Here is a 15922-nt window from a genome sequence, read left to right on the forward strand (position 1 = left end):
CATGTGTAAAGCCGTCTTTTAGGTTGTTGGAAGAGAGTATTCGTTATACACAGCGAGTTTTCCTGGCAAAATTCTATCAGCCTGCGTCCCGCTTCATTTTGTTCTCCCAGACCATGCTTGCCTGTGATCCCTGTTGTCATTTGACTTCCCACCTTGGCATTCCAGTCTCCTGTAATGAAAATAATGTCTCTTTTTGGTGTATTATCCAGTAGTTCCTGCAGATCCTTATAGAACTGATCTACTTCTGCTTCTTCAGCAGCTGTGGTTGGGGCATATATTTGGATCACTGTAATGTTGAAAGGCTTTCCTTGCACTCGAATTGAGATCATTCTGTCATTTTTTGGGTTGTATCCAAGCACCGCTTTAGCGAATTTCTTATTAATTATGAAGGCTACTCCATTTCTTCGATGTTCCTCTTGTCCGCAGTAGTAGATCTGGTGGTCATCTGATGTGAAATGGCCCATTTCAGTCCATTTCAGTTCGCTGACCCCCAGAATGTCTATCTTTAGTCTTGACATCTCACCAATAACAACATCCAATTTGCCCTGGCTCATAGATCTTACATTCCAGGTTCCTATGGTGTGTTGATCTTTAGAGCATCGGATTCGTCGTTCACCTCCAGTACCGTCGGCCGCTAGCCTTCCTTTCGGCTTTGAGCTAGCTGCGTCATCACATCTGGGGCTAGTTGAACTTATCCTCTGCTCCTCCCCAGTAGCATTTTGGCCATCTTCCGACCTGGGAGTCCCATCTTCCAATGGCATACCGACATATCTCTGGTTGTACTGGTCCATTTAGTTTTCTTGGCAAGGATACTGGGGTGGTTTGCCATTGCCTTCCCCAGGGATCACGCTTGGTCTGACCTCTCTGCCACAACCGTCCCGTCTTGGGTGTCCCTTCACGGTTTCGCTCATGACATCATTGAGGTGCTCAAGCTCCAGTGCCCCGACAAGGCGGTGATCCTTTGCTGGAGAATAGGAAGGACACGAGACCTCTTCCAGAAAATTAGAAACATTGGAGGTAAATTTCAGGCAAAAATTGGTATGATAAGAAACAAAGATGGCAGGGACCTAACAGAAGCTGAAGAGATCAAGAGAAGGTGGCGAGACTACACAGAAGATCTGTATAGGAAGGATAATAATATTGAGGATAGTTTTGATGGTGTGGTGAATGAATTAGAACCAGACATCCTGAGGAGTGAGGTGGAATGGGCCTTAAGAAGCATTGCTAACAACAAGGTAGCAGGAGACGACGGGATCCCAGCTGAACTGTTTAAAATCTTAAAAGATGATGCTGTCAAGGTGATGCATGCCATTTGCCAGCAAATATGGAAAACACAAGAATGGCCATCAGACTGGAAAAAATCAACTTATATCCCCATACCAAAAAAGGGAAATGCGAAAGACTGCTCAAACTTCCGTACAGTGGCCCTTATTTCTCATGCCAGTAAGGTAATGCTCAAGATCCTGCAAGGAAGACTCCAGCAATACATGGAGCGAGAGTTGCCAGATGTTCAAGCTGGGTTTAGAAAAGGTAGAGGAACGAGAGACCAGATTGCCAATATCCGCTGGATAATGGAGAAAGGCAGGGAGTTTCAGAAAAACATCTACTTCTGCTTCATTGACTATTCTAAAGCCTTTGACTGTGTGGATCATAATAAATTGTGGCAAGTTCTTAGTGGGATGGGCATCCCAAGCCACCTTGTCTCTCTCCTGAGGAATCTGTACAAGGACCAAGTAGCAACAGTAAGAACTGACCACGGAACAACAGACTGGTTCAAGATTGGGAAAGGCGTACGGCAAGGCTGCATACTCTCACCCAACCTTTTTAACTTGTATGCAGAACACATCATGCGATGTGCGGGGCTGGATGAATGCAAAGCTGGGGTGAAAATTGCTGGAAGAAACATTAACAACCTCAGATATGCAGATGACACCACTCTGATGGCCGAAAGCGAGGAGGAGCTGAGGAGCCTTCTGATCAAGGTGAAAGAAGAAAGCGCAAAAGCTGGGTTGCAGCTAAACGTCAAAAAAACCAAGATTATGGCAACAAGAATGATTGACAACTGGAAAATAGAGGCAGAAAATGTGGAGGCCGTGACAGACTTTGTATTTCTAGGTGCAAAGATTACTGCAGATGCAGACTGTAGCCAGGAAATCAGAAGACGCTTACTTCTTGGGAGGAGAGCAATGTCCAATCTCGATAAAATAGTAAAGAGTAGAGACATCAGACTGGCAACAAAGATCCGCCTAGTCAAAGCCATAGTATTCCCTGTAGTAACCTACGGATGTGAGAGCTGGACCTTAGGGAAGGCTGAGCGAAGGAAGATCGATGCTTTTGAGCTGTGGTGTTGGAGGAAAGTTTTGAGAGTGCCTTGGACTGCGAGAAGATCCAACCAGTCCATTCTCCAGGAAATAAAGCCCGGCTGCTCATTGGAGGGAAGGATACTAGAGACAAAGTTGAAGTACTTTGGCCACATCATGAGGAGACAGGAAAGCCTAGAGAAGACAATTATGCTGGGGAAAGTGGAAGGCAAAAGGAAGAGGGGCCGACCAAGGGCAAGATGGACGGATGGCATCCTTGAAGTGACTGGACTGACCTTGAGGGAGCTGGGGGTGGTAACGGCCGACAGGGAGCTCTGGCGTGGGCTGGTCCATGAGGTCACGAAGAGTCGGAGACGACTGAACGAATGAACAACAACTCAATATGCCCAAATGTGAACACTGGTGGAGTTTGGGGAAAATAGAATCTTGACATTTGGGAGTTGTAGTTTCTGGGATTTATAGTTCACCTACAATCACAGAACATTCTGAACCCCACCAACGATAGAATTGGGCCAAATCTCCCACACAGAACCCCCATGTGGGCCACAGCAACGCGTGGCAGGAGACGGCTAGTACAATAATAAATAAATAGTGCAACTCTGTTCAATGAGTCAGACTAGGGCCAGGTGAGCCGTGTGCTTACCTGCTCAGTTTTCTGTCTAGATGCAAAATGCTGATAGTTTTTCTCACTTTTGATGACTATACTAAAATGAGACTTCCACTCAAGTAGAAGGCTACAATATGTAAAGTAGGCGACATGGCGACCTTACTGCTTCTTAACACACACATTGAAAAGGCTCCTCTGTTGATAGTCTGAGCTTTCCCAGTTCTTTCTCCATTTGAGTAACTCGCTAGTGTGTAAAGATAAGCTTGTCTTTGGTCTGGAAGTTAATTGTAATTGATCACCTTTGCAGAAAATGTGAACAACTCAGCAAGCTGTAGTCACCAGTGGTTCAAACCATAAATGGAAATGAAATTTTGCCAGTCAAAGCTCTGGCATCAATTTAACGTATTTTTAAAAATGATGAATTGTGAAACACGGCTCTCCCCCCCCCCCCCCCCCGCCTGAAAAAAAGTGGTGGGGAGGAAAGTATTGGAGGCCCTTAAATGCAAAGACAAACCACTCTGTGAATGTATGTTAAAATAGCAAACAGAACTAAGATTGTTCTGAATACATTCCAAGACTGTTTTCAAATTTTCCCTATGTCTTCAATATTTCAATTGACTTTTCTCTCTCTCCCTATCTTGAGCTTTGGAATCAGCCAACAGTTACTTTGCAATGACCTAATGAAGTCACAGAAACTGGTGAATGACTATTCCAATCTATAAAAATGTAATGTTAGTTTGTGGGATTAACATAACTCAAAAACCACTGGGCGAATTGACACCAAATTTGGACACAAGGCACCTACTAACCCAAGGAGTGACCATCGCTCAAAGAAAATTGGTTTTGTCATTTGGGAGTTGCAGTTGCTGGGATTTATAGTTCACCTAAAATCAAAGAGTATTGTGAACTCAACCAATGATGCAAGTGAACCAAACGTGGCATACTGGGACTCCCATGACAAACAGAATACACTAGAAAGGTTTGGTGGGCATTGACCTTGAGTTTGGGAGTTGTAGTTCACCTACATCCAGAGAGCACTTTGGACTCAAACAATGATGGATTTGGACTAAACTTGGCACGAATATTCCATATGCCCAAATATGAACACAGATGGAGTTTGGGGGAAATAGACCTTGACATTTGGGAATTGTAGTTGGAGATGGAGATGAGCATCATCTTAGAAATGGAGATGAGCATCATCTCCCAGAGTTGGACACGACTAGACTTAATGTCAAGGGGAAACCTTAAGCTTTACTAAGAAATTACACTCACGAACTAAACCTCAGATATACTGAGAACAGTAATAAGAATCCTATAGAATACACTTAACTGGAATAAACTCATTGAATCAATGGCATTTTTTTTATATTCAGCAATGTATTAAAATTAAGAGTAGCGATCCAATACAAACCAGTGTATCATAATTCAACAATGGGATAACCCACAGCAAGCTACTGGACTGACCTTCAAAGAGACAGTAAAAAAGTGAAAAGGTCTAGGATATTCTCTGTTTCCCATAATTCATTTTCATACACACATATATTCAGCAGTGACCTTGTAAAATACTTTGCCAATCCTTATAGTCATGCTTCCAAGGGAATTTCAAACATACAAGCAGATGTGTTGAATCATATCTGTATATTTGTTATATATATTGTGTAGAGCACAGTGTCAAACTCAAGGCTCGTGGGCTGAATCCATCCCTCAATGTCATTTTATATGGCCCTCCAGATGCTGTATTCCTCATCATTACACATCATGACTAGAGCTGATGTGAATTGTGATACAGTGTCATCTGGAAGGCTCCAGTTTGTTCTGTTCAGTCAGGATAGTGGATTTGAATTTAGATATAAAGCTTGTAGATATGATGCCTGAGTTTAAAATGTCCTTTAACCTTTCCCCAACTTCAGAGCCACAAGTGATACTAGGTTGCAATTCTCATTATCCCCAGTCCGATGGCGGATAATAAAAAGAGAAGGGAGTTGTCATTCAATAACATCTGGGCACCCAAATGGGGTGAAAACTAAATATAACCAACCACTATTTTTAAAATATATATAGTTGGCCCTCTGTATCCACAAATTCTCATCCATGGATTCAATACCCTTTGAAGGCAACTATAAGGTTGATGGGGCCCTCAATGAGAATGAATTTGATACCCTTGGTGCAGAGGGTTAGTGTGGTGTGTGCTTTGAGTATTGAACTACAACTCCAGAGTTCAAATTTTTGCTCAGACATGAAAACTGTTGCACTCCAGGACAGGAAAAAGCCCTCTGATTTTAAAACACACCACATGTTGAGTGAAGAAATAAATACTTTTATTGAAATTTAGTAAAATAACCATTAGAAAGAAATGCTTGTAAGAAAATAGGAAAGTTCCAAAAAGTAAAAGGTCAGTAAAATGAAGTAATTGAAAGCAATGTCCACAAAAGACATAAAAGCAATGCAAGGAAGTATTTGTCCAGATAGGAATCAACAGGATGCAAAGACAATCCAAATGCTGCTCATCAACAGCTTTTTGATGCTTTTGTTTTTAAATGCATAATGATTTTGAATTCTGTATATCTAAACTGTTGTAAACCGCTCTGAGTCGCCTAAGGGCTGAGAAGAGCGGTATACAAATAAAGTAAATAAATAAATAATAAATAAATAAACACCAACAGGCTAGAAGTATCCACAAGAACAAGACCCCTTAAACAGGATTTCCACGGCACATGAACTTGATTTCCAAACAATGCCTATTCTAACAGGTTTTCCCTTGAAGCAAATCTTATATCCCTAAACCCAGAAACTGGTTTTGTTTTCCCCCACCCTTGACTCTTATCTGACGAAGCTTTTTGGAGCAACGTAAACCTTGAGTTTGTTGTCAGTCCTGGCTGAACTCCAGCCGCCTGTTTTTCAACTCCCTTTCTGGCTGCTCATTAAAATTTCCAGGTGTCAGATTGCTTTCTAAACCCAAATCTTGAGAGCTCACAGAGAGAGGGAGTAAACCATCATCCCTATGCCCAGTAGGAATATTTTCATGAGAAACTGCCCTTTGCACTGGGGCCTCTCTGTCATTGTCTGCAAGAAAATCATTGACCAAACAGTCTCCATCTTGCACCTCAGCCTCGGTACCATCATTTCCCTCATCATTTCTCACAGCATTGTCCACATCATTGCTCACATCATTGCCTACATCAGGAACATCATGATCATCCTGGAACACAAACACAGGCTGATTCCCAACAGAAACATACTGATCTATCAACCTCAGAGGAAGGCCAAGGCAATCCCACCCTGAATAAAGTTTGCCAAGAAAGCCCTGAGAAACCTTTGCCATTTGCTCACCATAATGGAAACGATTTGAAGGCACACAACAGCAATGCTGTAGAGCAGCGGTTCTCAACCTGTGAGTCCCCAGGTGTTTTGGTCTACAACTCCCAGAAATCCCAGCCAGTTTACTAGCTGTTAGGATTTCTGGGAGTTGAAGACCAAAACATCTGGGGACCCACAGGTTGAGAACCACTGGTGTAGAGACTAGTGTAATGACCAGCTGATATTCAAGGAACACCGAGCTAGCATATTGCATCTCAGCAGAAAAAAAACCTGGAATTGCATCCTTGAACCGCAATTCAGTACAATAGGTGATCTTATGCCAGGCATTGCTAAGACCAAGCCTACACCACAGAGTTATTATGAGCATATTATGTGTGTAGATTGGTGGTAGAACCTTTGCTCAGAAGAAGAAAGGTAGAATAAAAACCTAAAGAACATTAACATAATATGTAGAATGCAGATTGCAATGGAGGTGGGTAATAACATTCTAATAATAACAATAATAATAAGTAGTAGTAGTAGTAGTAGTAGTAATATTTGCTGCTGATGTTATTTTGAACTGCTCGTAACACATTGTAGGGCATTTATATTACTTGCTATTGTGAATTTAATATATATCTATATCATGTTTTCAGAGATGGAGAGAAGACTTAGATGTCCCCTCCCTGTGTGGTGTAATCCTCCCCTGGTTATTGTTCACATGTGACAATTAAACTTTATTTAAAATGCTTCCACTGATGCCACATAATTCTTTCTTGCTCTCCCACATTAATTGCCATGTGGGTTCTGTGTGTATTTGTGCTGGATTCACATAAATTCCTGCTTCACATGTAGAACCAGGGATGGGAAGACTCAGAAATGCCAAGAACGTTGGGAGACAGGATTCTAAATCCAATTGCCAGTTTAAACTAAAGTAGATGTGTTAAATTCATTGGATTCACATAAGTGGTGATTTACATTTAGCAGCTCATTTGGTGGGTTTACATAAGTCAGGACTAGCAATTGAATGTAGATGTGAATCCCATATATCAAACATCAACTCAGGATTTAGGCCTAAGCTCAATTCCCAAACTGGAGCTTGGTAAACACACGTTTTTGGCACTACAGCTTCCAGAAACTCGCAGCTAACAGCTAGCAAGCCTTGCTGATTGTGGTTTCTGGGTGCTGTAGTTCAAAAAAGTAAATTTCCCAAATGCAAATCCTTTGTGGTATTTAATCATTGTATTGCTCTTTCTTGATAATCTATCAAGCTATACAAAAGTGATAGAACCCTTAAGACATGCCTGGATACCACTGCATGCATTTCCTATCAAATATCTAGAATAACTTTAGATGGAATTCATGGGCTGGATTAATGTGTGCACGTGCATACATGCTTGCACATGTGTACTCAAACAAGCACAAATACTACCGTCTTTACAACATTCAGGTTTCATGTGTAATGCTCTCAATACAAATAAAACCCAGTAGACCACTCTCATAATAGATTGGAACTAGACAAACCAATTATGAAAGCATTCATGATCTGGACTCCACAGTTGGATCCAGAGAAGAATAGTGGTTTTAGAATTGAAAAACAAAATAGAAGTGTTATATTATATTCCCTCAGTTATTTCTGGCTATCGATATGGAATCCAAACAAAAATGCAGAGCTTGCAGGAAGATATTCTCATAGGATTACTTCCTAAGATCCTAGCTGCAATCCAGTTCTTACAGTGTAATGTCTGCAGATCTGATATAGTAAAATACTACTCTATTAGAAGTACAAAATACTATCTAGTCCGTTTTAAAAAATATTTATTTGCTTCTCCTTTCTTTTCCATCTAGGCAAACCATGTGGGGATCCTCCATCTTTCCCTCATACCATTCTGCATGGATATACTGGGTTTGAAATGGGAGATGAACTGCACTATGTCTGTGCCCAGGGATATGTCATGAGTAACAAGGACATGGCTTTTACTCTGCTCTGTCACACATGCGGGGAATGGTTTGGTCAAGTACAGGCTTGTGTCAAAGGTGAGCCAATGAATATATCTTTTTTTTTCCTGGGAATACTACTATTTTCCTTCTAGTGCGGTAAGTTAGGTTAGTTCTTTAAAACTGCCATGGCACTAAATGTACCCATTCAGTCAGCTGCTTTGTCCTGCTATGTAGCCATTGCGGAAAACCAGGGTGTCAAGCTGAACATGAATGGAAAAGTGACAGACCTCACTACCGCTGAAGATGCTTGCCATAGATGCAGGTGAAACATCAGGAGAGAATGCTTCTAGAACATGGCCATATAGCCCGAAAAAACCTACAACAACCCAAAGTGACAACTACTTCAAGGACATCAACCAAGACAAATATATCTTAAAAATAATTTTGGGAACACTATTTATACAGCGGAAGATACACATGCAGTCTTCTTCAAGGGTTAGGCAGCTTCATGTGGAATGGCACCATGATAATTGGTGCTGTAATTCGGTTTTTCAGCCTATTGGTAGGGTAGGACAATAAGCGAAAGAAAACATTATACAGTACAGACAGGTTCACGTATGCACTCATATTCATATTCAGTAGAGCTGTGCAAAAATCCGGGTGCGGATTCAGTACATCTGTACTTACAACCCGCATTACAAAGCCGGCACCATGTGCCCCCCCCCCCCCTCAGATGAATTAAAACAGCTGTCTACCACATTTTAAATGTTTTAATTGTTTTTATAGTTGTTTTAACTGTGTTTATATAATTGTTATGGCATTGAATCGCTGCCGACTGTGATCCGCCTTGAGTCGCCTCTCGCTGAGAAAGGTGGTATACAAATGCAGTAAATAAATAAATTATAAATACGTAGATTTCATAAGGAGTTCTTTACTTTCGTAAGTGAGTGAGTCGACTTTTTCTTCAGCGCAAGCAAATTTTATTGGGTGGCGCAGGCAAACTTGTTATGTCACATGCTCTCCTCAAACTATCAGGGCTGAGGGACAGGGGAAGTGAGAAGATGCTCCTTGTGCCGTTGAGAGTGAGCTGGAAGACAGCAGGAAATCTAGAGTAGCAAGCAATGACCGACTAGCTAGGAGCTGAATTTTCCCATTCTTTGGTTTGCCTCCCTTACGCAATGTGGACGGGGTGGGCCGCACTACTGCAGTCCGTCTCCCTGACCCTATCCGCCAGTGGTCCCCAATCTTTGGGCTTCCAGATGTTTTGGACTTCAGCTCCCACAGTTCCTAACAGCTGGTAAGGTGGTTGGGATTTCTGGGAGTTGAAGACCAAAACACCTTGTGGCCCAAAGACTGGGAACCACTGCTATATGCTTGAACCAGGCAGCCCCTAAGCCAGCCATAGGGGCTTTATTGATATGCCATACAGGAGAAGAACTATGCCAGAGTTTAAGCTCAGGATCTGCAAAGTGTCTTTCCCACCGCTCCCTAGTGTGTGTGTTTTGTGGAGTTAGGAGAGAGAGAGAGAGAACAAAACTTTTGAAATTAGTGTATGTGTGAATGTTTCCAAAACTTGGGGGGGGGGGAGTGAAGCCTTGGTACTATTGTGTCATTGTAGAGAAATTCATGGGGATTGCTCTTGCAGTTTTTAAAAATGTTGTTCATAAAATTCCTAAAATTTCCTAAAAAATCAGTGGAAGAGTGAAACGTCCTGAAACTTGGGAACCTTACAGTGGTGAATGTGTGCTACAATTATAGCTAGTTTCATCCCAATAGCCCTAAATGTGAGGGGGAGGGGGGCCCCGGAAGCATCCCCATTGGCCCAAATAGGTGAATAACATAATGATGGTAGTTTAAATGGTACAGACTGGGTATGTGGTGCACATGGACCCTAAAACTGCTAGCTGGCACCTGCCACCTGAGATGACCGCCTCACTCCATCTAATGGTAGGACTGGCCCTGTGACTAAATATAGCATCAGCTGAGAGCCAAATAAACCAACGGGTTAAGGTACAGATCTTGAATAAAAGAAGAACTACACAAATTGTTCACTGCTTTAACGTCACTAGCAGGCAATAATTACATTATTTAATAAAATTTGAAATTTTTTCTGTTCCTGGTTTGAAAGTATTATTTCCTGTTATGCTGTACTTACTTTGAGAGTAGTTGTTATCCTCCAGAAACTTCATTTTTGTGACTGCCACAAACTATGTTGAATTGGTTGGGATTCGATGAGATATCCATTGAAAAACTATAGCAAAATGTGCTGCAAGATGACAGAACCAATTAGGAAATGGTATTTATAACCCAGGAACAAAAATCATGTTACATAGTGTTATTGGCACAGACATACTCTGTGGAATGAAGTCGATGACTATAGTTTAGACAAGTTATCTGTTATTTTAGCTATTGGTCTCCAACATTACTGTACAGTCTCTCCAGCTCTTTGGGCAATAGATTGTTTCCAGAAAGCAGTGGTTCAAGCCAAAAGTCTCATGCGTCACAAGCTTTGAAGCACGAATACAGGTTCTTGGAGCCATTCCCTTGATAAATGATGACAAGAGGTTACCCTGAACATTTCTATGTTAGGTAGCAGAAAACAGACTGCTCCAAGAAAAAAAGAAATTTAAAAATATAGCAGAAGAGGCCTGAGAAAAGGGTAAAAAATAGACTTCATAAACTACATAAAATAAAACATGGATGGTCAAATAAATATGTTGATACACCACCTTGAATCTACCATATCATCCTTGTGTAAATATCTACATGAATTCAGATAGCAAACTAACATTTACAGTAATTCAGTAAAGTTAGGATTTGGGTTACAAGTTTGAAACCTACATCTGAGAGTACAAACTAGTATAGATCCCATGGAGTGTAATGTAATGTACAAGATTATTTCCTCGAAAATCGCTAATCTCGTGTAGCTGTTATATGATCTAAAAGTTAGTGAATTAACTAATTCCTTTAGTTATAATGGTTTTCTAAAAGTTTATTTGGATAGATTTAAAGTGGCAGGGCAGGGCTTTGTCCAGAAAGCATAATTCAAATTAAATCTGGTCCCCAAGTTTCAAACATCCAACTTAGAAATGACTCATAGTAAAGAATGGGGGTAAGACAACAGGGAGAGAAACAAATTCATTCCTGGAAGAGCTATCATGGGGCAACGGGGGGGGGGGGGGGGGTGTCTCCATTGAAACTTTATCACCAATCCTTGTTTCCACAAGAAGCCAAATGGCCAATGGGACAGAAAGTGAGGTGAAGTATTGTCCAGAAAGCACAATTTGAATTAAATCTAATGTGTTTTTGTACATAAACATTTAAACCGTTTTCCCAAATAATTCAAATTTTTACAAAAGAGTAAATCTGTAAAATGGAACGTATAGGCTATAAGAAGGTTTCACAACACCAGTCATTCCCGTTGCAACGGTGTAGTAACGGTGAGGCCATGGACCATATTTTAGTTCTTGGGAACCACTGGTGGTCCACAGACCACAGGCTGAGAACCACTGTACTAAAGGCGCCAATTCCTATCTGATCATGAAAGCTAGGCAGGATCAGTCCTGGTTCGAACTTTGATGGAAGACCACCAATGAATAACAGTTGCTGTAGGTTATATTTCATAGGAAGGAACTTGAAAAACTACTTCTTAATATTTCTTGTCTAAGAAAACACTATGGGATCACCATAAGTGTCAGGCATTTTGAAAGCACATACATACAAAAATCTACCATACCTTCCATCTATTCCCAAAACCCTCATATAAATTCTAATTTAGACCACATGGAATAGAAAAAGGCTGACACTGATTCTGTCATCCACTGTTTGAAATACTCTCCTCCCAAAAACCTTGATTTTACAATTTTATGTAAGGGACACCATTTTACTATGGGACTGTATACAATGGAACTTGAGCATCTATCGATGTTGGTATTGATGGGGATCCTGCAACCAAACCTCAGCAGATACCAAGGACCCACTGTATATTATTAAGATTCTACTTCAGATGGAGACTAGGATGCGGAACAATAGCGTCAAACTACAGGAAAAGGAGATTCCACCTGAACATTAGGAAGAACTTCCTGATAGTTGTTCAGCAGTGGTGGAGGCTCCTTCTTTGGAGGCTTTTAAACAGAGGCTGGATGGCCATCTGTTGGGGGTGCTTTGCATGCAATTTTCCTACTTCTTGGCAGGGGGGTTGGACTGGATGGCCCATGAGATCTCCTTCAACTCTACAGTTCTATGATTCTATGTCATGCTGCATTTTATAGAATCCCAGGATTTGTTTACAGAGAGGATATTGAGCTTTCTTAGCTAGCCAGACAGCTCTAGTGCCTTACCGAATTATAAATCCCAAGAGTCTCTACAATGAAGCCATAGCAGTTAAAGTGGAAACATAGCATTGCAACTTTGTTGTATGAAAGTGCTCAATCTCAAATGTTTCACCTTTTAAAAAAGTATACTCATACCAGAGATTATGGGTGAATTATGTTTACAATGCAGTTGCTTTAAAAATATTTTTAGTGTGTTTTAGCAGGATTTTCTTTTGTTTTATGGTGGGGGTTTTTTTTTTGCTAAGTTAAATTAGGTTGTTTTATATTGTCTAATGTGCTTGTCTTGATGTAATTTGTCTGCATGGTTTTCTTTCTGGCAATTGAATGCTTTCCTTACATGTTGGAAACTGCCCTGAGTTCCTTCGGGGATATAGGACGGTATATAAATAAATTTTATTATTTATTATTATTACTTATATCTGCTGTTTTCAGACTAAGGGTGGATCTACACTGCTGTATAATCCAGTGTGAGAATGCAGATTAACTGCATTGAACTGGATTATATGAGTCTACCATATAATCCAGTTCAATTCAGGTAATCTGTTTCTGGAGCTCAATTATATGGCAGTGTAGATGCAGCCTATGACATCCACCTGAGCCCTCCAAGGCAGGTGCTGTTTTCAAAGAGTTAAACATTCCTCCAAACTTAGAAGGTGGCCTAATTGTCATTTCAATTAGATTTATGCAGTTATGAAAGCCGTTTTGGGTCCAGTATCCTGTCTTTTGCTCTGGAAGTTTGTGGCTTCAAAAATAGTAGGCTGAGTTCTTAAATCAGTGTAGTTTTTGGCCTCGGTATAACCAAATCAACACATGCTAGCTAAGAACTGACCTTATAAAGCCACATCCTGATACCAACATTTATTTCTAAGAAAAGTAAAAATAACCTCACTGAAATGGCACAGTAACTAGACTTTCAGACATAATAATATTTTTTCTCTCGTAACAGTACCTTTCCTTTTCGCTTCCCATTTTTCTGTGCACAATGCTGTTCAATAACTAAAGTCCAGGATTGAGAGAGTATTTCAGTATTTCCTTGTCAACATGTCAAATGTGAAAAAACATCAGACATAAAAGTATCAGACATTGAAAAAGTTATTTCTGGCAGGACTTTCTGTCTTCTTCGGAGGGGAAAAAAATAGGGTAGCCATGAAATGAGCACGACAAGTAAAACAGAACAAGTCTCTCAACGTTTGGAAAGAAATGAAAATGTGCCCTAGCTGAAATTGTTGACTTTCATGTATAGTTGCCAGGTCCCAGGGTGCTGGTGACAATCTCAGGGAATCACCTTGCTTCTCCAAGTGGGGAGACAAATCTCAGGCTGTGGGGAAGAAGCAGGAAGTTTAGTTTTAGTTTTAGTTTTTTTATAAGCGTGAAGGACTTCGAAGCCTGGATGCCCACCATGACCCTTTTCCAGCTCATGTCATTGTACTCTGGTATGGCACTCTGGCATTTCCATGTGTGTTACATTTTTTGTTGTTCATTCGTTCAGTCGTTTCTGACACTTCGTGACTTCATGGACCTGTCCACGCCAGAGCTCCCTGTTGGTCATCACCACTCCCAGCTCCTTCAAGGTCAATCAAGTCACTTCAAGAATACCATCCATCTTGCCCTTGGTCGGCCCCTCTTCCTTTTTCCTTTCATTTTCCCCAGCATCATTGTCTTCTCTAAGTTTTCCTTTTTTCTCATGATGTGGCCAAAGTACTTCATCTTGGCCTCTACTATTCTTCCCTCCAAGAGCAGTCAGGCTTTATTTCTCAAAGTATGGACTGGTTGGATCCTCTTGCTGTCCAAGGCACTCTCAGAACTTTCCTCTAGCACCACAGTTCAAAAGCATCTATCTTCCTTCGCTCAGTCTTCCTTATGGTCCAGCTCTCACATCCGTAGGTTACTACAGGGAATACCATTGCTTTGACTATGCGGATCTTTGTTGCCAGTGTGATGTCTCTACTCACTATTTTATCAAGATAGGTCATTGCTCTCCTCCCAAGAAGTAAGCGTCTCCTGATTTCCTGGCTACAGTCTGCGTCTGCAGTAATCTTTGCTCCTAGAAATACAAAATCTGTCACTGCCTCCATTTTTTCTCCCTCTTTTTCCAGTTGCCAATCATTCTTGTTGCCATAATCGGTTTTTTTACATTTAACTGCAACCCAGCTTTTGTGCTTTCTTCTTTCACCTTGATTAGAAGGCTCCTCAGCAACTCCTTGCTTTCGGCCATCAAAATGGTGTCATCTGCATATCTAAGGTTGTTAATGTTTCTTCCAGCAATTTTCACCCCAGCCTTGTATTCCCTCAACCCCGCACATTGCATGATGTGCTCTGCATACAAGTTGAATAGGTTGGGGGAGAGTATACAACCCTGCCGTATGCCTTTCCCAATCTTGAACCAGTCTGTTGTTCCATGGTCAGTTCTTACTGTTGCGACTTGGTCCTTATACAGATTCCTCAAGAGAGATACAAGGTGATTTGGTATGCCCATACCACCAAGAACTTGCCACAATTTATTATGATCCACACAGTCAAAGGCTTTTGAATAGTAAATAAAACAGAAATAGATGTTTTTCTGAAACTCCCTGCCTTTCTCCATTATCCAACGGATATTGGCAATTTGGTCTCTCGTTCCTCCACCTTTAGTGTGTTACATTAGTGTCCCCAAAAGACAGCAGTGAGGGGAGGAAAGTTGGGACCAAGATGTACGTAGGCCCTTTGTTCCATGCAGACCAATCCCAAGGAATTAAATACCAACATTGTTACTTGAGAGCCATTTTGTTGTACAAACCTGGTAATATGGTAGGACCTAGGAAAACCCACAGGGTATCCTATAGGCTATAGGTAAAGTTACATGGTATGCAAGACTTAGGTTCTCATCCCATGCATTTTGGGATCTGTTTTCTTACACTTCTGAAATGGAGTCCTACGGAAGCCATTACATGACGCAACAGCACTTCCAGTGGGACTCCATTTCTAAAGTGCATGGAAACGGATCCCAGAATGTGTTTTGAGGTGCATTTTCCTCCACCTTCCTGAATGCCAAAAAATGCCCTCTCCAATTTCATGGTTTTGTTAGCTGAGATTTACCCAATTTTGGGACCATGTATCAAAAATATCCTCATATCTATTTCAACAACCAGCTTATACAAAAGCAGTTCTGACTTACCCACTATCACTAACTGCCACCCAATTGCAACGGAGCCCCCAGTGGTGCAGTGGGTTAAACACTTGTGCCAGCAGGACTGAAGACTGACAGGTCGCAGGTTCGAATCTGGGGAGAGCGCGGATGAGCTCCCTCTGTCAGCTCTGGCTCCCCATGTGGGGACATGAGAGGAGCCTCCCACAAGGACGGTAAAACTTCAAAACATCCTGGCATCACCTGGGCAACCTCCTTGCAGACGGCCAATTCTCTCACACCAGAAATGACTTGCAAT

The 15922-nt window shown here is 41.3% G+C and overlaps 1 protein-coding gene across 1 annotated transcript in view; it reads left to right on the forward strand.

The window, feature by feature from the left end:
• The window catches only part of SUSD5 (sushi domain containing 5), a 38043-nt gene that overhangs the window by 18884 nt on the left and 3237 nt on the right, over window positions 1–15922 (forward strand). Inside the window, exon 4 of the mRNA XM_060781746.2 lies at window positions 8074–8262. Coding sequence (XP_060637729.2) covers window positions 8074–8262 — 189 coding nt within the window. The remainder of the gene's footprint in view (window positions 1–8073; window positions 8263–15922) is intronic.

The sequence above is a fragment of the Anolis sagrei genome, chromosome 6, assembly GCF_037176765.1.
Source record: "Anolis sagrei isolate rAnoSag1 chromosome 6, rAnoSag1.mat, whole genome shotgun sequence".
NCBI classification, from domain to species: Eukaryota; Metazoa; Chordata; class Lepidosauria; order Squamata; family Dactyloidae; genus Anolis; species Anolis sagrei.